The sequence below is a fragment of the Papio anubis genome, chromosome 3 (genome assembly GCF_008728515.1).
Source record: "Papio anubis isolate 15944 chromosome 3, Panubis1.0, whole genome shotgun sequence".
In the NCBI taxonomy this organism is placed as follows: domain Eukaryota; kingdom Metazoa; phylum Chordata; class Mammalia; order Primates; family Cercopithecidae; genus Papio; species Papio anubis.
The window spans coordinates 131,993,806-132,016,553 of record NC_044978.1 but is presented as its reverse complement, the minus strand read 5'-3'; the positions used below and the strand labels follow the sequence as shown (position 1 = coordinate 132,016,553).

The 22,748-nt window shown below is 40.8% G+C and overlaps 1 protein-coding gene, 1 long non-coding RNA gene and 1 other non-coding gene across 4 annotated transcripts in view; 1 reads left to right on the top strand and 2 right to left on the bottom strand.

Moving 5' to 3' along the window:
- PKD2 (polycystin 2, transient receptor potential cation channel) overlaps positions 1–2,227 on the bottom strand; it is a 71,133-nt gene extending 68,906 nt beyond the window's left edge. Inside the window, exon 1 of the mRNA XM_003898943.5 lies at positions 1,531–2,227. Coding sequence (XP_003898992.1) covers positions 1,531–2,128 — 598 coding nt within the window. The 5' untranslated portion in view covers positions 2,129–2,227. The remainder of the gene's footprint in view (positions 1–1,530) is intronic.
- LOC108586009 lies at positions 1,387–22,471 on the top strand. Of its 2 annotated transcripts, none has more exons than XR_001902658.3 (3): positions 1,387–1,493; positions 9,997–10,149; positions 19,829–22,471. It is a non-coding gene; the product is annotated as an uncharacterized LOC108586009 (long non-coding RNA). The 2 variants fall into 2 exon arrangements; XR_001902657.3 differs by lacking the exon at positions 19,829–22,471 and adding an exon at positions 14,033–14,121.
- On the bottom strand, positions 9,994–10,157 carry LOC116274333. The gene has a single exon (XR_004182959.1). It is a non-coding gene; the product is annotated as a U1 spliceosomal RNA (small nuclear RNA).
- Positions 22,472–22,748: the final 277 nt, after the last annotated feature.

The window sequence follows — 22,748 nt, the reverse complement described above, 5'->3', positions numbered from 1 at the left end:
CTTACCATTATTTATTAACTTAAAAGGAACTTCTGTTTCACTTCAGTGAATATTTTTTAAATACACATTTTAAATGGTGTAAAATAACATATAATTTAATTAATCTAGTTTTGAACCTTAAAAAGTGTGTTTTATTAATCATTAATCTACTAACAGAGGTTATCCAAAAAGGATCTTTTGTTCCCCACCATGCCTTGAATTAACTAGTGTAAGTACCTCCATAAAAGAAGTACCAAAATGTTTACATGTGTATTTCTGAAGTGCTAATACATGGCAAATACATGCTGCACATTTTATGTCTTCACTCATTTAATTCTCTCAACGAGTCAAGGACTAAGCGTTATGATCATATCTTTAAAAAAAAATCCAAAAATCGGGGCTCAGAGAGGTTAAGTAACTTGCTCAAGGTCATACAGCAAATGAGTGGTGGAACTGGGATTATTGTGTAGGCCTGACCTGGTTTTAATCACATTGCTGTAACAACACCTGGATTGTTTTTGTGCAAGACTTTCAAAACTGACATAAGGGGAAGAACAAGAAAAACTCAAAACAACTGAGAATGGAAACTCTTAAAAATATAGATTAAAATAATTTGGAGGGTAAAAGCAAACGCGACACTTTTCCAAGGGCACCTCTGACAAAATTTGTAAAAAGATAATTTCCTCTGGTATTGGAAAATTCACGTTCTCTTACTGGGGCACTGGCAAATTTGAAAATTCCTCTTCTGCCTTTTGTAGAGCTGGGCGCACTGGACTCAGATACATTTATCAGCTGCTATCTGGTGACTTCATCATTTTGGTGGAATTTCAAAGAACATTAATTTAGTTATTTAAAAACATCAATTTTTTTTTAAAACAATGTAATTTTCCTTTGCAACTGTTTTTAGAAAAATGTCTAGAATCAGAAACGGCCAAATAACTTCACGGATATTATTTTATTCTATTTGTGGTGTTCTTAACAGCTCCCACTCCCCAAAACAAACACACACATCACCAAAAAAATTCATCAATGACAATCTGCCACACTTCTCCCACAACTTGACATTATATGTTCTGTACTGCTACCCTTTTCAGCCCGGGACAATGCAGCATCCAGGTAAGAAGGAAACCACAGGTGACTGTAACATTTTCCTTTAGATTCTGTGACATTATCAAATATGCAGTTGCAATTACCATCAGTTATACTACAAGTAATGTTCATTTTTTCCCCTACAAGAAAAAAAAAAACCCAGATGTACTCTTTCACTCTAATTAGGCTTTCACTAATTTTCAGTTAAAAAAAGACTATGGTGACATATCCTAAAGAAGGAGGTATTCAATAAATGTGCACCAACAAGAGCGCAGTGGAATTCCGCGCTGGGTACCGGAAATAGGGCAGGATTAGCGGAGGTGGGGAATGCGCTTCCAAGGGAGGCGCAACGCAGAGGGGATGCGAGATGGAACCCCGGGAGCGGCCGCCGCGGGAGACTGCCCCGGCTGGCGCCGGCCGTTCAGGTTTGTGCATTGGTAGCTGCGGGTCGCGCCCTCTTACCTCGCAGCCCGCGAACCAGCCTCTCCGCCCAGGCCACTCGGGGCGCCTGCCCGTCCAGGGGGAGGTGGCGATGCAGCGGGTCCCCACCGCCGGCCGGGCTGGGGCACGGCGGGCCCTGGTCCTCTCGTCGGCGCCGCCTCCCGCTCGGGTGGCCCGCGCTGTGGTAGCCCCCAAGCCCCCGGCCCCGCGCGCCTGCGGAGCTCACGGCCGAGGAGGCCGCCGACCTCCGGCTGCCCGGGCGCCACTCTACGTCCATCTCCACCACCATTCCGCCTTCTTCCCCTTCCACCTCCTCCTCCTCCTCCTCCTCGGCCTCGAAGCCGGGGTTATCGCGGCTCCACGCCTGCCGGGAGCACGACGAGAGCGGAGGAGAAGGGGAGGCCGAGGCTCCGGCCGGGGGGTCCCGCGCAGCCGCCTGCCGGATGCGCTGCATCTCGATCTCCAGGCCCCGCTGGTCGCGGAGGCCGCCGGGGGCGGCGAGGCTGGCGCCCACGGCCGCGCAGCCCGCCATCAGCCGGCCCGGGTCCGGCGCGCGGGGCGCGGGCGGCCGCTTGGCGTCCCCGGGCTGCTGAGGCTGCACGCGGCTGGAGTTCACCATCGCGGTCACTGGCGTCCGGCGCACGGGTGCCCGGCGCCGCGCTCGGCGCTGTGCGCCTCAGGAGCCATGTTCCTTTCTTCGCGGCGCCCGCCGCCTCCTGCTCCCCGCCCCCGACCTACCCGCGGTCCCGCGTACCCTCTCCCGCCTCCTCGGCCCGCCTCCCTCTGGCCTCGCCCCGCCTCGCCCATCGGCCGCGGCGCGCTGAGGGGGGAGGTGCGCGGGAGCCGCCCCCGCGGTCTGCGCGCTTGCCCTGCGGCTCCCGGGCCCGCGTTCCAAGTGGAACCGGAGCCCGGGCGCGGGCGCCTACATTCCATTCCCGGGAAGGCCTGGGAAGGGCGGGAGTTGCTGACCCGCCCGCTCACCCGCCCGCCCGCCTGCAGGGAAAGGGCTCCTGGAGCTGTCGCTGCCTGCCCGACGCCGAGAAAACTGTTGGGTGCCCGTTAACCACTAGCCACTTCTGCCTCGATTTACCAAAGTGCAGGGAAAGAACCTTTTGGTGAGATGGTGTGAATTAGCGACATCCAGCCTGAGCTGAAGTCTCCAGCGGGGCAAAGAAATCTTTTCATTTGCAAACTACCAAGGCTGACTTGCTGTGCATTTGACGGGCCTCCTGTCCCTGATTCCGCTGGTTTGGAGATGCTTTCTTGATCTTTGGTTGGCTTCTCCCTCCACACATTGTGGGGACCCAGGGATTCCTCTTAGGACTCTCGGATCGCTGGTGCCTCCACCGTGATCTTCGGTCTCCCCGCGGCCAGCACTGACTTATAGCAACAGAATCCTGCATGAGGGCCTAGGCACAGGACTTTGTTTCCACTCTTCTGAACACATCTAACGTGATGCTCTGCAATTGTCTGAAACTTATCCTACCCTAAGCCATTATCTTGTCCCCTTCTCTGGAACCTGCTTCACTTCCTTCCCGTATCCCCAGGTGGGGGTTGGGGCTTCGCTGTCCTCTTCACTTCCCAGGCCACTCTTCTTCATGGGAAGGCTCGCCGTTTACCCTCCACCGCTTACACCTCATCTTCTTGTTACTTTTGTCCCACAAATATCTCTCTGATATGATCGCTGTTTCTCACTCCTGCTGGCTTGATCTTATGTCTTGCATTATTGCACATTAGAACAATTGATCTCTGTCGACTCCATCTCTATTCTCCACGTCGGTGTCCTCACTATTTCCAGGTTATATTGCGGAATCAAAGCTGCTTATTTGTCACGTTGATGCTTAGACACCTCTGTGGGCTTCTGGCAGCTTAAAGGATAAAATTTAATTTCCGTTGTTTGATTTAGTAAATTCTCGTATTCTGCTCCTGTATTTGTTTGTTAGGGCTGCCATAACAAAGTACCAGAGACTGGGTGGCTTAACAGAAATTTATTTTCTCACCCCGTCTCTACAAAAAATACAAAAATTAGCCAGGCTTTGTGGCGTATGGCTTTGGTCCCAGCTACTTAGAAGGCTGAGGTGGGAGGATCGCTTGAGCCCGGGAAGCAGAGGATGTAGTGAGCGGAGATCGGGCCACTGCACTTAGGAGACAGAGTGAGACTCTGTCTCATAGAGAAAGAAAGAGAGAAAGAGAGAGAGAGAAGAAAGAGAGAAAGAAAGAAAAACAGGAAGGAAGGAAGGAAATAAAAAGAAAAGAAAAAAAGGTATTTTCTCAGGAGGTGTTGGCAGGGCTGGTTTCTTCTGAGGCCTCTCTCCTTGGCTTGCAGATGGCCCCGCTTCTGTGTCCTCACGCCCTCTACCCTCTTCCGTATGCGTCTGTGTCCTAATTGTCTATTCTTATACATCATATTGGATTAAGGCCTACCCTCATGACCTTGTTTTCACTTCATTACTTCTGTAAAGACCCCATCTCCAAGTATGGTCATGTTCTGAGGTACTGGGGGTTAGGACTTCAACACAAATTTTGGGGAGGACACAATTTAGCTATAACAGCTCTTAATCTACTCCTCTAGCATGGCCTCCCATGCCGTCCATCCCCCGTAGCAAATTATTCATTTGTTCCCTAGGCACACATAACATGCTGCTAATATTTAGGTAGATATGGCTACCTATTACCTGATCCTGCAGTTTGTTAATTTAGACATTCATGTTCTTCTCTTAACTGTGAGCTTCTCAAAGGCAAGACTGGTGGGTCTGGAGTACAGCCCTGGCTCATGCTATTCATCTGTTCATTCTGAAGACATTTCCTGTGCCCTGAATTAAGATCTGGGCATGTAGAGTGGGGTATGATACGGCCCTGGCCCTCAAGAGGAGACAGACCAAAAATGAGAGATTACCAAGTGGGTTAAGGGTTATGGTGCCTGTCATCCAAGGAACTTCTAAAGCTGAAGATGCCCTGAATAGCACCACCAGCACTGCGGAGTCAAAGGATTATTACAGACACATTCCAATAGAGGAGAGCCAGGCCTGGAAAGAGAACGCAGAATCTGAGCCAAAGGGTCCTCTGGAGAATAGGCCTAGTACAGTGTTTTCAAACTGTGATCAGAAGATCTCCAGCATCACTTGGAGCACTTGCTAAAAATATAGATACTGGGTCCCCGTTCCAACCTTATTGACTCAGAATCTTCCGGATTCCAGTCCTGAAATTCTGAATCTTCACAGGGGAATATCAGGCATCCAAAGTTTGGGCAGCACCAGTGTGTTCCAAATGGAAGAGGTTTCATAAATATTTCCCCCATATTTCTATACTTCACTGTTAGCCCTAGTGAAGCAATCATCTGGAATCCCAGACTTAGAAGAAACTTCAGTGGTCTTTGAGTCACACTTACTCTGTGCTTGTGCCTGCAGTCACTAATTCGTGGTAAGGACCCTGGAACCAGACTGCCTGGATTCCGATTTTGCTCCCTACTTCCTAGCTGTGTGACCTTGGGCAAGTCACTTCATCGCCTTGTGCGTCCAAAAATGAGGATAATGATAATGCCTACCTCATAGGGTTGTTTTGAGGATTAGGTGGATTAATACATGTGTTTTAGTCCATTCGGGCTGCTATAAAAAATACCATATACTGGGTGGCTTATAAACAGTGAACCTTTATTTCTCACAGTTCTGGAAGCTGGATGGTCCAAGATCATGCTACCAGCCGATTTGTTGTCTGGTGAGGGTCCACTTTCTGGTTCACAGGCTGCACCTCCTAGCCGTGTCTTATGGTAGAAGGGGCAAAAGAGCTCCCTTGAACTTCTTCTCTAAGGGCACTAATCCCATTTGTGAGGGCTCCACCCCCATGATGTAATCACCTCTCAGAGGTCCTGCCTCCTTATACCATCACTTTGAAGGTTAGGATTTCAATGTATGAATTATGGGGGAACACAAACACCCAGACCATAGCATGTGGAACACCACCATCTGACATGTACGTGCTAATAGTGTTAGAACTAGTCTTAGCTCTTATATCTTAACTATGATAACTGTTTTCATCTATTATAATTGTTTTTGTGGTTATCTTTGTTTCAGCTAGGCTGTGAGTTTCTGTGAGGCTGTGAGGGCTCCATGCCCATCCTAGAGGCTTCCATGACAAATACTTACTAAGCACCTACTATATGCCAGGCACAATACTAGGAGAGATGGCAATTCATTAAATAGGGGAAAAGCCAAGCTCTAATAGAGGTGAGCTTATATTTTACAGGGTTTGAGGGGATTCAGAAGAGAGATTGCCCAGGCTGGCATGGGTAGGGAAGGTAGGTAGGGCCAGATCATGGGAAGCCTCAGATGCATATTAAGGAATACAGACTATCTATAGTTAATGATATCATAAATAGGCCTTTTTTTTTCTTTCTACAGTGTCAGTTCCTATTTAAAACAAAATCTGGAATCTTCTTCCTGAAACTATATCCTCACCCTTAAAAGAATTCAAATTGATTGGAAATGTGTCTGCACATACATAATTCAGAGTTATATGTGTGCTTACCCAAAATTTTCTTTACAAATTATTGCAAGAAATGTAATCATTAAAAATTCACAGCAATTTGTGTATAATACCACTTAAATAGCATTTGGTTCATTGCACCCTGAATCTTACATTTTGGAGTTTCAATATTAATTTCAATCTTAAGTTTCATAAACCCAGCACCAGCCATCTCATGGATTTCCTGTTCAAATACTTATTCATTCCTTCTGGCTTACTAAGGTTCCCTTTTGTGCTTTTATGTTAATTTGTTTCTCCCCTTTAGAGTGCCCAGCTTTTGCTCAAGCAGGCCCTGAGGCTGTAAATTTCTCTCCCTACCCACAGAATTCCTTCCTTTAATATCCATCTGAAGACATTACTTCTCATAAGAAGTTTTCCATTATTAAATAAGTGACATGCACCAAGTTTTTTTTCATCTCATTGCCACAATCCTGTTGTCACATTACAAACTTCCATCGTCTGCAGGGTCTGGAACTATCAAGTGGGATAGATAACATGGCCTGGCTGCTGTTTTCTTTTTTTTTTTTTTCATCAGTGTGCTAGATCTTCCTGGACACGCTGCACAAATCCTACCTCAGTCTTAGTGCCACCGTGGACTCTGGAATGGGCCGTTTTAAAAGGCAACCTTAAGCACTTTAGTCTGATTTAATATTAGTGGCCTCCACACCTCTGACTCTTGTATTATTAGAATTGCCTGTTTGGCTTTTCTTTTCCAGTGTGAACTAATGAAACAGACACGAACTGAAGTACCCGTTGGTTTCGCGGTCTCCACCTCGAAAGGAAATCCAAAAGGAGTTTCTGGCATGTGTGGTGTTGCTTAGCAATTTACCCAAACAAACATGTTTCCTCCTCATTTTTTTCCCCAGTACTTATTTACTCAAGAACATTGTAAAATCAGTTTTTACCACTTGACATCTGAAATCATTAGAAGAAAATCTGGTGTTTTGGGCTTTGTGAGAAGAACTGCTAACCACAGTAAGATTTTGACTTTACTTTGTTTCTCATTTTGCTGCTTTAATAACATAAAGCTAGAATTTATGGCCTTCTTCATGACTAGATTTTGGTTTGGATTGACCTGCATACATCCCTGTCTCTGTGGGGGTTATCTTGGCACCATAATTGGCAAGCACCGTGATTTTAATGACCTAATCTCTCTATCTCAATTTCCTTCTGTGGATAATGAGGTTAAATACCCATCTTATAAATCCCCCACGGGATTTTTGTTGAGGACTAATGAAGGAATATTAATACATTTATAAACATTTACTGAGTGTCCACTACATGCCAGGCACTGTGTTGCATTCCAGAGTGACAAAGATAAGACATGATTCCCAACTTCAACAGGATCAAATCTTATAGTTAAACTGCCTGGAAACATCCTTAGATCATTCTCAACTTCTCTACCCATAAAAACTTAGGAATCTTTCTAGACTCAGACTTCGTCTCTCCCTGGAACCTTCCATAGACACAATCTTGACCCCTAGCCTGAATTTACATGCCTCTCTACCCTGTAAACCTTTATTCCAACATTTGCCACCTTATACTGAAAGTATCTGTTCACATAAACATCTTCCTGAGTGGCACATAAGCTCCTGGAGAGCAGGGACCCTGGCTTATTGAATCCATCATTTAGCTGCTTGGCAGCCAGTCCACTTTCTAGTGCGTTTTCTTGGGGACAGCCACACCCTCCCACCCCAGCTGCCATTCTTAGCCTATGTGTGTCTCAGGTGTGGCTGACACCACCGCTAGCTCCCAAGTGGTGACTGTGGAACTCAGGCTTGGCCAATCAGCATCCTGTCCCCTTGGCCCCTGTGAATGGTATTTCACAAGTATGTTATCCTGTTCTGTTAAAAAAGATTAGGCCAGAAATTTTTTTTCCAGTTGTTGGAAAAGAAAAGCTTTTCTTCCCACCAGATTTAGAGTTGTAAAGATGTAAGTCCAGACAAGCTGGCAGCCAAAATGTTGATGCCCAGGGGAAAAATGGCACCAACACTAGAGATACAAAAAATATTTATAACGTGGATACTGGAACAATACTAAAATTGAACTAATGTTTGGGTGGCCATGCTATTCAAGAACATTATGAAATACATTTTTATTATGTGCCATCTCCTGGTTTTGTCAGATGCAGATATGATATTTATTATCTAAATTTTTATCCAGGTTCAAAAGAATTTTGAACAATGTGGGGCCAAGAATGGAGTTCTTTGAAATACTGTGTGAGGCTCTTCTCTTCATCAACTCTAGTTTATTCACTAATACCCTTTGGGTATAGTTGTTTTTTAAAAAACTTTAAATCCAATTTTCAATAGCCCAGATTTTTCCAAAGCTTATCAGAATTTTTTTTTCAAATACCTTTTGATGCCAACATGAATGAGGCTTCCAGCATTCCCAGATCTACCAGACTTTTCAGAGTACCTGTTTTATGTCCACTTTGTACAATCTTAGATATGATTAGGATGCTAAAGAAGTTGTTTATGCCTGCAAGAAGCTTGTAACTAGCTTGCTATACGTGGATAAAACATTTAACCAATAAGAGCTGTATGACATTCTTCTGGGAAGGTTTTTTTATTTTGTTTTATTTGAAATGAAGATTCTGGAGTCTAACTTCTAGGGATTCTGATTCGTTATGTCTCAGCTAGGTCCTAGGAATCTGTGTTTTAAGAGAGCAGAGCAAAGAGACAGAGAAAGACCAGGTTCTCAGGACATCATTTGAGCCACTGAGTTAGCACTGATTGAAGCTAGATCCACCCCTGGAATCCATGAACCAAAAAATATCCTTTTAAAAAAATTTTTTTAAAAATTTCGACTTTGGATTATAAATCATGCTGCTATAAAGACACATGCACACGTATGTTTATTGCGGCACTATTCACAATAGCAAAGACTTGGAATCAACCCAAATGTCCATCAGTGACAGACTGGATTAAGAAAATGTGGCACATATACACCATGGAATACTATGCAGCCATAAAGAAGGATGAGTACCTGTCCTTTGTAGGGTCATGGGTGCAGCTGGAAACCATTATCCTCAGCAAACTATCGCAAGAACAGAAAACCAAACACTGCATGTTCTCACTCATAGGTGGGAATTGAACAATGAGATCACTTGGACTCAGGAAGGGGAACATCGCACACCGGGGCCTATTATGCGGAGGGGGTAGGGAGGAGGGATTGCATTGGGAGTTATACCTGATGTAAATGATGAGTTGATGGGTGCTGACGAGTTGATGGGTGCAGCACAGCAACATGGCACAAGTATACATATGTAACAAACCTGCACATTATGCACATGTACCCTAGAACTTAAAGTATAATAATAATAAAAAAAATAAATTAATTAAAAAAAAAATTTCGACTTTGCCCTTGCCCCTTTCCCTCCCTCCCTCCTCTTGTATTCCCCACTGTCTATTGTTGCCATCTTTATGCATGGGCAGCCAATGGTTAGCTCCCATTTAAAAGTGAGAACATGTGGTATTTGGTTTTCAGTTCCTATGTTAATTTGTTTTTTAGGATAATGGCCTCCAGCTGCATCCATGTTGCTGCAAAGGAGATGATTTTGTTTTTTTTCATAGCTGCATAGTATTCCATAGTGTATGTGTACCATGTTTTAAAAAATCCAATCCATCATTGATGGGCACCTAGATTGATTCTATGTCTTTGCTATTATAAATAGTGCTGCAGTGAACATACAGGTACATATGTCTTTGTAATATTATTTACAGCATTCCCACCAGCAATAAATAAGAGTTCTTTTTCCACATCCTCAACAGCAGTAGCATTATCAGTGTTTTGGATTTTGGCCATTCTAATGGGCAGGCAGTTGGATCTCATTGTTTTAATTTGCAGTTCCTTAATGACATATATGTGGGGCACTTTTCATATGCTCAGTTGCCATCTGTATATCTTCTTTGGTGAGATGTCTGTTCAGGTTGTTGGCTCATTTTTTTTCCTTTTATTTACCAGGGAAAAGCATGACTGCAGTATGCTACTACCACAAATTACGCAGCTGAGTTTCCCACATTTGGAGAAATCACAGGGATCAGCAAGTCTTCAGTGGACTAGGGAAGCCTTGCCCTAGGAAAAACTACCCTTGTGGTCATGGTATCTACCTGCCTGGTAAGTCTTTGGGGCCTATTTTTCAGTCGGGTGGCTTATTTTCTTATTGAATTTTAAGGGTTCTTCGTGTATTTTGAATCACAATCCTTTATCAGATAGGTCTTTTGCAAATATTGTCTCTTAGTCTGCGGCTTATCTTCAGGTTTTTTTTTTTTTAAATTTATCAACTTTTTTCAGTAGCTGATATAGTTTGGCTCTGTGTCTCCACTCAAATATTATCACCAATTGTAATCCCCACATGTCAAGGGAGGGAGGTGGTTGAATTATGGAGGCAGTTTCCCCCATGCTGTTCTTGTGACAGTGAGTGAATTCTCATGAGATCTGATGGTTTTATAAATGGCAGTTTTTCCTGCATCCTCACTTCTCTCTCCTGCCACCACGTGAAGAAGGTCCTTGACTGTGAGTCAATTAAACCTCTTTTTTTTTTTTTTTTTTATTATACTTTAAGTTCTAGGGTACATGTGCCCAATGAATTAAACCTCTTTATAAGTTACCCAGTCTTGGATAGTATGTTTATAGCAGTGTGAGAACGGACTAAAACAATAGCCTTTGACCTTTCTTCTAAAGATAAGGATATTAGCAAATGTAAACTTTTTACCAACAAACACCTTTTAAAATAAATATCTGTTACATTGCCAAAGTCTATAAACTTTTATTTTGTTGTACAACAGTAAATATAACTTATTTTATATATTTTAATTTTTCATTGTTCACTACCAGTACTTTTTTAAAAGCATATTATCTTTATAGAGTCATTAACACATTTGTTAAATTTCTGTTTTATAGAAGATAGTTCCTAATATTGTTTAATTTACAGAGATAAAAGAGAAAATATGCAGTTCCAACTTCCAAGAGCATTCAATATTATACACCAAGCTTATTCCTGAAAACAATGACCCAGAAAACCACATGAAAGCGTTTTATTATGGATATCCTAAAACAAGTAACTATACGTTTCAGATATATATAGAATATTCCACAGTTCCTATAATCAAAATTCATGAGTTTTCTGTTCACCTTCAATGTTTGTACTGAGTTACACACCACTGTTATATCAAAGCAAACCGTTAAAAATAAAGCTAGTTTTCTCTTTTTTTTTTCAACTTTTATTTTAGACTCAGAGGTACATGTGCAGGTTTGTTACCTGGGTATATTGTGTGATGCTGAGATCTGGGGTGTGAAAGATCCTGTCATCCAGGTCCTGAACACAGTACCCAATAGTTAGTTACTACTAGTACTTTACAAACATGAATTTTTCTTCCTTGAATTTTTTTCTCTTGATTTAATCCTTCTTGAGTAGATTTTTTATTAGGTGGTATTTTTTTTTGTTTTTTTTTTTTTCAAAGAACAACCCATTAAAGCTTCATTATTCCCCAAATCTGTTCAAAATTAAGAAAGCCTTTTTGTTACCATAGACATAAAACGAATGGATTGGGCATTATATTTTTGGCTCAATCTTTTCTCCTTCTCTTTAGGATTTTCTAAATATTCCTCTGCTTTCCTCTGCCATTAAATGTTTTTATGGGAAAAGTAGGAGGTCAGATTAAACCCATTGTTTTTCTCTCAGGCTGAGTAGATGACTTTATTTTATTAGTAGTATTTTTTGGCCCAAAAGTTATGTCTGTTTAGTGAAATTATTGTTACTACTTTCATTATTGTTATCCTGCTCTCAGATACATCTTTCTGTTGATTGTTCAGCATAATTATTTACCTAGGAGGTATTGTGCATATTTAATCAGCAAATTCAAATTTTCACTTATTTTAACAAGGTTTTCTTTTTTTATAATTTCAAATAATCTGCTGTTTCATTAATTCTGTAAATTTAGCAATACCTATTATGCATATATTGAGCTACTGTGTCATGTTTCTGTATTATCTCCTTTCTAATTTCTCTTTTTGTCATTTTCTATTTTTATTTTTAATAGGATTTTTATAAATCTTGACCTTCATATTATTGTACCATTCATGATTTTGTGGTTTTAAATGTGGCTTTTCTTTTCCTAATTATTTATTTAAAATCTTTAATTCCTCCTGTGAATTCTGCCAGCTCACTTTTCATTTTTCCATGGTCATGTATTTTATTTTATATTTTTCATTCTTTTTTAAAGTCAAAATTATTTTTAATGGATTTCTGTTCCTGGCTCTGATGGAGCAACAGGGACAGATTTACCCTCTTACTTAAAAAAAATACAGACAAAATTTATAAAGGATGGTTCTCAAACATAGGACAACAGGGACCATAAACAGTAATTTTTCAAAGAAGATAAACAAAGGAAGTAAACCCTATGGTTTCCCCACTGATTCCCTAGAGAGAGATTCCAAGCTACAAGTCTCACTCAATTGAGAAGACAGAGTTTGTTGAGAATTTGGGGAAAATCAAAGTGGACAGAATTCACAAAGAGCTAGAAAAAAGAGTATTGGCACAGAGAAAGAGCTCCGGCTACCTCCAGAGAGTCTCCCTTGAGTTTTCAGAGCATGCGTTTGGGGAACCCATCTGAGGCAAGGGAAAGAACTACCGGAAAGAAGCAGGTGGAAAAATTCCTGATGTTCACGTAGACCAAGAAATTTCTCAAGTTTTTGTCATCTGAGGGGGAGAAAACTTATACTATATGAGGTGTTGAGGAGAATACTCAGAAGGACAATGCCTCTGTAGTAGGACCAAACTAGTCTAAAGGCTGATCTGTCTTGTACGCCTCCTTGGGAAACTATTCAGCTAAGTATGTCACCAATTTTCTAAGTGAATCTAAGTTATTCCATCTAATCAGTTAAAAATTTTCACTCTTTGTATGTTTTTATTATTCATTGTGGTTGTAATAGTTTTTGCTTTATAATATTTTGTTGGTCTTTCATTTGGTGCATAGTGGTTTATGATATTTATATCTTTATTGGATCTTTAACAATGTGGAATAAATTCTTTGTTTCATTTCTGCTATTTGTTTTTACATTTTACTTCTTATTTGACAATAATGTTGCAAATCTTTAAAAATGTTTTAATTTATTTGTAAGGAAAACACCTAAACCAAAGTGAAACAAAAAATGATGTAGGATCTATTATTATTATTTTCCATTATGTGAATCTTTGTCTTAATGCAGAGGCTTCGTCTATTTATATTTGTTGTTACAATTGATTTCTTTCATCATTCTGTTATTTCAGTGTTTTCTCTTTAAAAATATGTTCTTGTTATTCAATGATTTAGTTTCGCTTTATGTACCATTTTCTTTATTTTGTCCTTCATATTTGCAAGCTATATAGCCTCTGTTAAATTCTATTAATGGATATCTTTAAGCATTCTTTGACATGTAATTTTCTAATGTCCCAGTAAAGAAAGAATTTGTCAACATAAAGTGTGTGTGTAGGCTGGGTGCGGTGGCTCACGCCTGTAATCCCAGCAGTTTGGGAGGCCGAGGTGGGTGGATCACCTGAGGTCAGGATTTTGAAACTAGTCTGACCAACATGGCGAAACCCTGTCTCTACTAAAAAAAATACAAAAATTAGCCGGGTGTGGGGGCACGCACCTGTGGTCCCAGCTACTTGGGAGGCTGAGGCGGGAGAATCACTTGAACCCAGGAGGCAGAGGTTGCAGTGAGCCGAGATCGCACTATTGCACTCCAGCCTGGGTGACGGAGCAACTCTGTCTAAAATAAAATAAAATAAAACCAAAAATATGTGTGTAAAATCCTTGTGCATACTGCTACCAGGGTTATTTTTATCTCTAATCCACATATATTGGTTTATCTGCAAGAAAATTAATTTTCAGAATTTTACGTAGGCTTATTTCCTTCTCTATTTCCTGCTCAACTGTTTTCTGGGATTTGGCATCTCTGCTCTGATAAATAAAGATATCAGGGAAAGGGTACAGTACAGAACATTACTGTCTTTCAGATCGTTAATGGAAGATGGAGGAATTACTGCAACCCTTTCTTGTTGGCACACGTTCTTCATCTTTGAGTTAGCCATCAGACAGTGGGCAGGTATGAAGTGGTTTTATCTTCTCTCCTCTTTTTTTTTTTTTTTTTTCTTGAGACATGGTCTCACTCTGTTTCTGAGGTTGGAATGCAGTGGTGCGGTCATAGCTCACTGAAGCCTTGACCTCCTGGGCTCACAGGATCTTCTTGCCTCAGCCTCCTGAGTAGCTAGGACTATAGGCATGACATCACCCCTGACTCTCTTTCTTTTGTTCCCTCTCTCACCTCCTCTTCCTGCGTCTTCTCTTTATCCTCCTCTTTTTTCTTTTCTCCCTCCTCTTCCTGTTTCTTGATTTCTTTTACCTTAAGCAAAATCTGGGGAAATCTGGAGGAAAAATCTGTGTACACTTTTTTGTCTTATAGTTAGGAGAAATTAGGACATACTCAGATGATTCGTTGGTATAAATCTTCATCTTTATTCTCTGTCTTCATGGGCATTTTAGTGAAAGTTAGAAAAGGCGGTATGATGGGAGATTAGTTATGTATCTTTTTTGTAATTAAACTTTTTACTTTGAAATAACTATAGATTTACAGGAAGGTACCAAGAAATATACAGGGAGGTCCTGTGTACCCTACACCAACGCTTCCTCAGTGTTAACATCTTACAAAACCAGGTGCAATATCGGGACCAGAAAATTGATGTCAGTACAATCCATAGAGCTTTCTCAGATTTCAGTTATAGCATGTGTGCATAGCTCTATGCAGTTTTATCACGTGTAGCTTTGCATAACTGTCACCACCATCAAAATACTTAAAGGTATCATCACCACAAAACTACCTCATGTTACAACTTTATAGCCACACTGTTTCATCTCCTCCATCTCTAATCTCTGACAACCACTAATCTGTTCTCCATCTCTATAATTACATTATTTCACAAATGTTATATGAATGAATTCTTGCACTATGTGTCCTTTTATAGTTGGTTTTCTCCACTCAGCATAATTTCCTCAAGGTTCATCCAAGTTGTGTGTATCAGTAGTTTATTACTTTTTGTTGCTGAGTATTCCATAGAATGCATACAGCACTACAGTTTGTTCAAGCATTTGCCCATTGAAGTACATTTGGGTAGTTCCAGTTTTGGACTATTACAGATAAAGCTGCTCTAAACATATACAGATTTCTGTATGAAAATAAATAAGTTTTCATTTCCCTAGGATATATAGCCAAAAGCGCAATTTGTGGATCATAAGTAAGTCTGTTTAAGTTAAAAAAAAATGCCAACGTATTTTCCAGAGTCGTTATGCTATATTACATTCCTACCAGCTGTATGAATGATCAGTTTCTCCACATCCTTGCCAGCATTTGATGTTGTCACTAATTTTAGTTTTAGTCATTCTGATAGGTGTGTCGTAGTGATATGCTATTGCGATTTTAACATGCTTTTCTCTAATGGCTAAGGATGTTGAGCATCTCTTCATGTGTGTATTTCCCATCTGCGTGTCCTCTTTGGTTAAAATGTCAGGACATGTCTATTGTCCATTCCCTAACTGGATTGTTTGATTTTTAAATTTTGACTTTTGAGAATTCTTTATTGTGGTTTAGTAAAAAATATATTTCATCTTTGTCCTTGGTTCCAGGTATACAGCTCGTAAAACACTTTACTGTCCTGAGTGGCAGGTATCTTTTGTTTGCTAGTAAGATGACTGGTGGCCAGGGTCCCTGGATAACTTCAGGACAGGGGCTGGTAACCAGAAAGAGCAAACCATGGTTATGAGGGTTGAAACTTTTAGTCCCTCTCCCTGACCTCTGGAAAGGGGAGAGGGGCTAGAGACTGGGTTCAATCACCAATGACCAATGGTATAATCAATCATATCTGTGCAATAAAACCTCTATTAAAAACTCCTAAAGCATAGATTTCAGGAAGCTTCCAGGTTGGTGAACAAATCAAGGTGTTGGGAGGGTAATACACTCAGAAAGAGCATGGAAGCTCTGCACACCCCTCTTTCCTCATACCTTGCCTAATGCATCTATGTCATTTGGCTATTCCTCAGTTGTACCTTTTATAATAAGCTGGTTGTATTAGTCCGTTCTCATGCTGCTAATAAAGACATACCTGAGACTGGGCAATTTATAAAGGAAAGAGGTTTAGTTGATTCACAGTTCAGCATGGCTGTGGAGGCCCCAGGAAACATACAATCATGGCAGAAGGGGAAGCAAACACATCCTTCTTCACACGGCAACAGCAAGAACTGCAGAGCAAAGGGCGGGAAATGCCTTTTATAAAACCATCAGATCATCCAGGTGTGGTGGCTCACGCCTGTAATCCCAACACTTTGGGAGGCAGAGGCGGGCGGATCATCTGAGGTTGGGAGTTCGAGACCAGCTGACCAACATGGAGAAACCCTGTCTCTACTAAAAATGCAAAATTAGCTGGGCGTGGTGGCGCATGCCTGTAATCCCAGCAACTTAGGAAGGCTGAGGCAGGAGAATCGCTTGAACCTGGGAGGTGGAGGTTGCAATGAGTCGAGATTGTGCCACTGCACTCCAGCCTAGGCAACAACAGCGAAACTCGATCTATAAATAAATAAATAAATAAATAAATAAATAAATAAATCGGATCTCTGGAGAACCCACTCACTATCATGAGAACAGCATGGGGGTAACCGCCCCCATGATTCAATAACCTCCCACTGTGTTCCTCCCATGACACATGGGGATTATGGGAACTACAACTCAAGATGGCATCTGGGTGGGGACACAGCCAAACTGTATCATGGGTAAACATGAGTAAATGTTTTTCTGAGTTTTTTTTTAGTTGTTTTCAGCAGAGTATTAAACCTGAAAGGAGGTCATAGAAACCCCTGAATGTGTAGCCAAGTTGGACATCAGTTATGGGTACCCTGGAGACCCAGGACTGGTGAGGACTGATGTCTGAAATGAGGACAGTCTTGTGAGTCTAAGCCCTTTAACTTGTGGATTCTGCACTATAAGTAGTTAGTGCGTAGACCTTTATATTCTAGATAAAAGTTCTTTGCAGGATGTGTGGTTTGCAAGTATTTTCTCCTGTTTGTAATTTGTCTGTTCATCCTTTTTGTGGGAAGTTTCACAGAACAAAGGTTTAAATTTTTATGAAGTCTGATTTATAACTTTCTTTTTATGGATTATTCCTTTGGTATGAAGTCTAAGAACTATTTGCCTAGTCCTAAGTCTGAGTATTTTCTACTATTTTATTTCTAGAAGCTTTATAGTTTTATATTTTACATTTAAGTCTCTGATCCAGTTTGAGTTAATATTTGTACAAAGTGTGAGGTTAGGGTTTTGTTTTTGTTTTTGCCTATGGATATTCAATTGCTCCAACACTGTTTATTGCAAAGACAATCTCTTCTTCTTTATAAGATTATTTTCCTTCTTTTGTCAAAAACAATTGGGCATGTTTATGTAGGTATATTTCTGGGTTCTCCAGTCTGTTCCATAGATCTATGTTTCCATTCTCCTGCCAGTACCACCCTTTCTTGATTACTGTAGCTACATTGTAAGCCTTAAAATCATAAACAGTGATTTATTATTCCTTTTCAAAATTGTTTTGGTTATTCTTAAAGCCTTTACCTTCCCATATAAATTTTAAAATAAGTTTCTCTATGTCTACGAAAAATGCTGATGATTTTTGGATAACAATTGTGTTAAACCTACAGATCAATTTAGGGAGAACTGACCTGTTTATATGTTGAGCCTTCCAATCTGTGAACATGTTGTGTCTCCCCAGGTATTTAGGTCTTCTTTTTTATAATCAGCATTTTGTAGCTTTCTTCATACAGATTCTGTACATGCTTTATTACTGGGGTCTCCAACCCCTGGGCCACAAACCAGTACTGGTCTGCGGACTGTTAGGAACTGGGCCACACAGCAAGAGGTGAGTGGTGGGCGAGCAGGCATTACCACCTGAGCTCCACCTCCTGTCAGATCAGTGGCATTAGATTCTCATAGGAACACAAACCCTGTTGTGAACTGCTCATGCAAGGGATCAAGGTTGCATGTTCCTTATGAGAATCTAATGCCTGATGATCTGAGGTGGAGCAGTTTCATCCCCAAACCATCCTCCCCACTCTACCTCCTGCCAGTCCGTGGAAAAGTTGTCTTCTATGAAATGGGTCCCTGGTGCCAAAAAGGTCACTGCTTTATTAGACAGACACTTACATATTTCATTTTCTTTGAAGCAATTATAAATGGTATTATGTTTTTGATTTTGGTTTCCATTTGTTCATTGTTAGAATATAGGAATTCAGTTGATGTTTGTGAGCTGATCTGTATTCTGCAATCTTACTGAACTCTTAGTTCTAGGAGTGTTTTTGTAGGTTTCTTAGAATTTTCTGCATAATCATGTTATCTGAAAATAGAGACAGTTTCATTTTCTTTTCTCCAATCGGTGTGCCTTTTAATTCTTCTTCTTGCCTTATTACAGTTCATACAACTTATAGTGCTATGATGAATAAGAGTGATGAGAGGTGACATTCTTTTTTTTTTTTTTTTTTTTGAGATGGAGTCTTGCTCTGTCACCCAGGCTGGAGTACAGTGGCATGATCTCGGCTCCCTGCAAGCTCTGCCTCCCATGTTCACACCATTCTCCTGCCTCGGCCTCCCAAGTAGCTGGGACTACAGGCGCCCACCACCACGCCCAGCTAATTTTTTGTATTTTTAGTAGAGATGTGGTTTCACCGTGTTAGCTAGGATGGTCTGGATCTCCTGACCTTGTGATCCGCCCACCTCAGCCTCCCGAAGTGCTGGGATTACAGGCGTGAGCGACTGCGCCCGGCCAAGAGGTGACATTCTTGCCTTTTTTCCCAATCTTAGAGGAAAAGCATTCAGCCTTAAGTATTCATCCTTAAGAATGATGTTAGCTGTAGATTTTCCTAAATGCTCTTTATGAGGCTGAAGAACTTCCCTTCTGTTCCTGAGAGTTTCTGGGCGTTTTTGTTTCTGTCTTTTGGTAAATTTTGAATGGATGTTGAATTTTGTGAAATACGTTAGCCACATTATTGATATTATCATGGTTTTTATTCTTTAGCTTCTTGATATAATAAAATATATTGTTTGATTTTTAAATATCAAACAAACCTTGCATACCTAAGTAAATCCCCCTTGATCGAGGTGCATTATTCTTGCTATTGTTGAATTTGATTTGCTAACATTTTTGTGTCTACACTTGTGAGAGATATTGATCTATGCTATTCTTTCTTTTTCTTTTGATGCTGTCTTTGGTTTTGATATCAGAGTAATTCTGGTCTCATAAAGTGTATTGGAGAATGTTCTCTTCTATTTTCCAGATGGAGATTTCTTTTTTAGGAACTTTTAAATTATGAATTGAATTTCTTTACTACTTATAAGGCTATTCAGGTTATCAACTTCCTCTTGACTGAGTTTTGATAGTTTATGGTTTTTAAGGGGTTGGTTGATTTCTTCTAAGTCATTGAATTTATGAGTATAAAGTTTTTCATAGTGTATTAGATTTCCAGGGCTACTGTGACGAGTACCACAAACAGGGTGGGTTAAAACAACAGAAATGTATTGTCTCACAGTTCTAGAGGCCAGGGCCTGAAATCAAGGAGTCAGCAGGGCCATGCTCCCTCGAGACCCATGGGGAGAATCCTTGCCTGTCTCTTTCTAGCTCTGGTGGCTGCTGGCAATCTGCAGTACTTCTTGGCTTGCAGCTACCTAACTCCAACCTCTACCTTCGTTGTCACATGACATTCTCCCTGTGTATCTCTGTCCTCAGGTGGCCTCTTCCTATAACGACATCATCATGCTGGATTAGGAGCCCACCCTGCTCCTGGATGACCTCATCTTAACTAATTCCATCTGCAATGACCCTGTTTCCAAATAAGGTCACATTCTGAGATATTGGGGGTTAGGACTTCCACATTTCTTTTTGGGTGGGGGGAATACATTCACCTCATAACAGTAGTCTTCTCTTATTAGCTCTTTAATGGCTGCAGGATCTGTTGTGATCTCCCCTGTTTAATTCCTGATATTGAAGATTTGTGTCTTCTCTCTTTTTATCTGTGTCCATCTTGCTAGAAGATTTTCAACTTTATTAATTTTTTAGAAAAACCAGCCTTTTATTTAATTTCCTCTGTTGCTTTCCTGTTTTCAATTTAATTGGTTTTCATTTATATCTTTACTATCTGCCTTCTTCTGCCTGTGATGGTTGGTTGGCTTTTCTTCTGGTTTCCTGAGATTGGAACTTGGATCATTTATTGGACCCCCACCACCACCCAAGGAGTCTCAGGAGGCACTGCAAAGTCCAGCCTGGCTGCATTCTGCATGGCGTCAGCACCTGCTCTGCTTCCTCTCCACCACCTGTGTCTGGAATGATAAAGAAGATGATGTATGGGAAAGTCAAGTATTTGAGCTGTACCTAGATAAGGCCTCCCCTCCCTCTTTCTCCCAACCTTCAAAAAGTTGGATGTATCATGTCCTTACAAGAATTTTATTCTTTTACTCAATAATAACTTCAAAATGAAACCTCGATACATTATAAATGATGTCGGTAATACTAAGGACACCTTTGGCACCCTACTTTTAGATTTCACCTTAGGTCTGCCCCGCATTTTTTTGGTGGAGGCTCAGAGGCAAACGCTCTTTGCTGTTTCTGGTTGTTGATCTATGCTCTTTCAATGTGACTAGAAGAGCAGATTCAGCTACATAGGTCTCTGGGACTTATGTGTTTGCATCTTTGGGGGAATATTATCAGAAATTTGGATCTAATATGCAATATCTATCTACACTCTGGATTAAAATAATCACATTGGATTAGTCAAACACGAGTCACTATGGAATTTAGAATAAAATAGATAAGTCAAAGAGAGTGCATCGAAATAATATTGAAGTTCAACTGGCAACGTTTTAGAGAATGCATGCTTTCTGGATGTTTCGAGTGGAAAATATAATTATGCTTCAGTAAGTGAGCTACTAAATTGAAGAAGTATAAAAAACCACCTTATGAAATTGTGAAGTAGAAAATAACCTTTTCTTTAATCTTTGCAAATAGGTTTTTAAGGTCCTTTTTGCAAGCTCAGTACAGGTCAATATCAGAATTGCTCATTATAGTTCTTTGCCTCTGCCTTGCTCCACTGACAAAGCTGAATCCCGTGGAAACTTGGCCATTATGCTATAATTGCAATCAAACAGTACTTGGAGCCATTGTTACCAGAAACTTGAAAAATTGGGGGTGGCAGAGGAGAAAAGGCCATGCCAGGAACCAGGAAAAATACTTTGATTCACAGTTAGGCCATATCATTGCCATGGGCAGGGGATGAAAAGATTCTCTCACTAAAGAAGACCTGCATCAAAGGGAGTGTCTACAGGGTTATTGAAGAATGCATAGGTGGTGGGAAATTGGTCTTGACATTTTTTTATTCATAAAAATTTATGAATGCCTTTTTTATGATCTTATGAGGTGAATAATGAAGGAATTGTTCTGAGACTTTTATATCAACGGCTGAGACACTATCTCATGGACATTATTCATTGTACATTTTTCTATTCTCCCTGCTCTATCTCCTCTCCCAATTTTTGGAACATTCTTAAACCTTGAGAAAAATTAAAAGAATAATATGCTTTGCCCATAGTTTCTTCTCTTTCTGTATACCTTTTTTCTGACTTCTTAATAATGTTTTTTCCCCTCATGACAGCCTACCATTGAATTTTTTTTTTTTTTTTTAACACTGTAGAAACAGCCTTTATTGGTTGCAACATGGATTGGAAGAGGAGGGGATATGATAGCTCCCACTCCTGGGGTAGCATCTGCAGACTCAGTCGCCACTTTCCAAAAAGCTAAAAAGAAATTTTATTGTGTACATTTAAGGTATACAACATGATGTTATGGGATACATATAGGCAGTAAAATGGCTTCTGTAGTGAAGCAAATTAACGTACCCCCATCATCTCATATAGGTACCCTTTTTTATGTGTGTGGCAAGAGCAGCTAAAATCTACTCGTTTAGCAGAAATCCCCAATACTGTACAATTTTATTAACAGTCGTCCTCATGTTGTACACTGGGTCTCTAGACTTGCTAATTCCCCATGTCTGCTACTTTGTAACCTCTAACCTACATCTTCACATTTCCTCTCCCAGCCGGTATTTTCTGAACCAGTGGAAAGTAAATTACAAAAACCATGGCACTTCATCCCTAAATATTTCATTATACTTCTCTCAAGAGTAAGAACATTCACTTTCATGTACAATGCAATGATCACATCTAAGAAAATTCTCAATAATTCCACAATATCATTTAATATACTGTGTATATTCAGATTGCCACAATTGTCCTCAAAATGTTTTTTATGACTGTGTGTCTTTTTCAGTCCAAGAGCCAATCAAGGTTCATGTTTACCTTTTTTTTTTTTTTTGAGACGGAGTTTCGCTCTTGTTGCCCAGGCTGGAATGCAGTGGCGCTATCTCGGCTCACCACAACCTCCGCCTCCTGGGTTCAACTGATTCTCCTATCTCAGCCTCCCAAGTAGCTGGGATTACAGGTGTGTGCCACCATTACAGGCATGAGCCACCACACCCAGCTAATTTTGTATTTTTGGTAGAGAAGAGGTTTCTCCATGCTGGTCGCGAACTCCCAACCTCAGGTGATCTGTCTGCCTCAGCCTCCCAAAGTGCTGGGATTACAGGTGTGAGCCACCA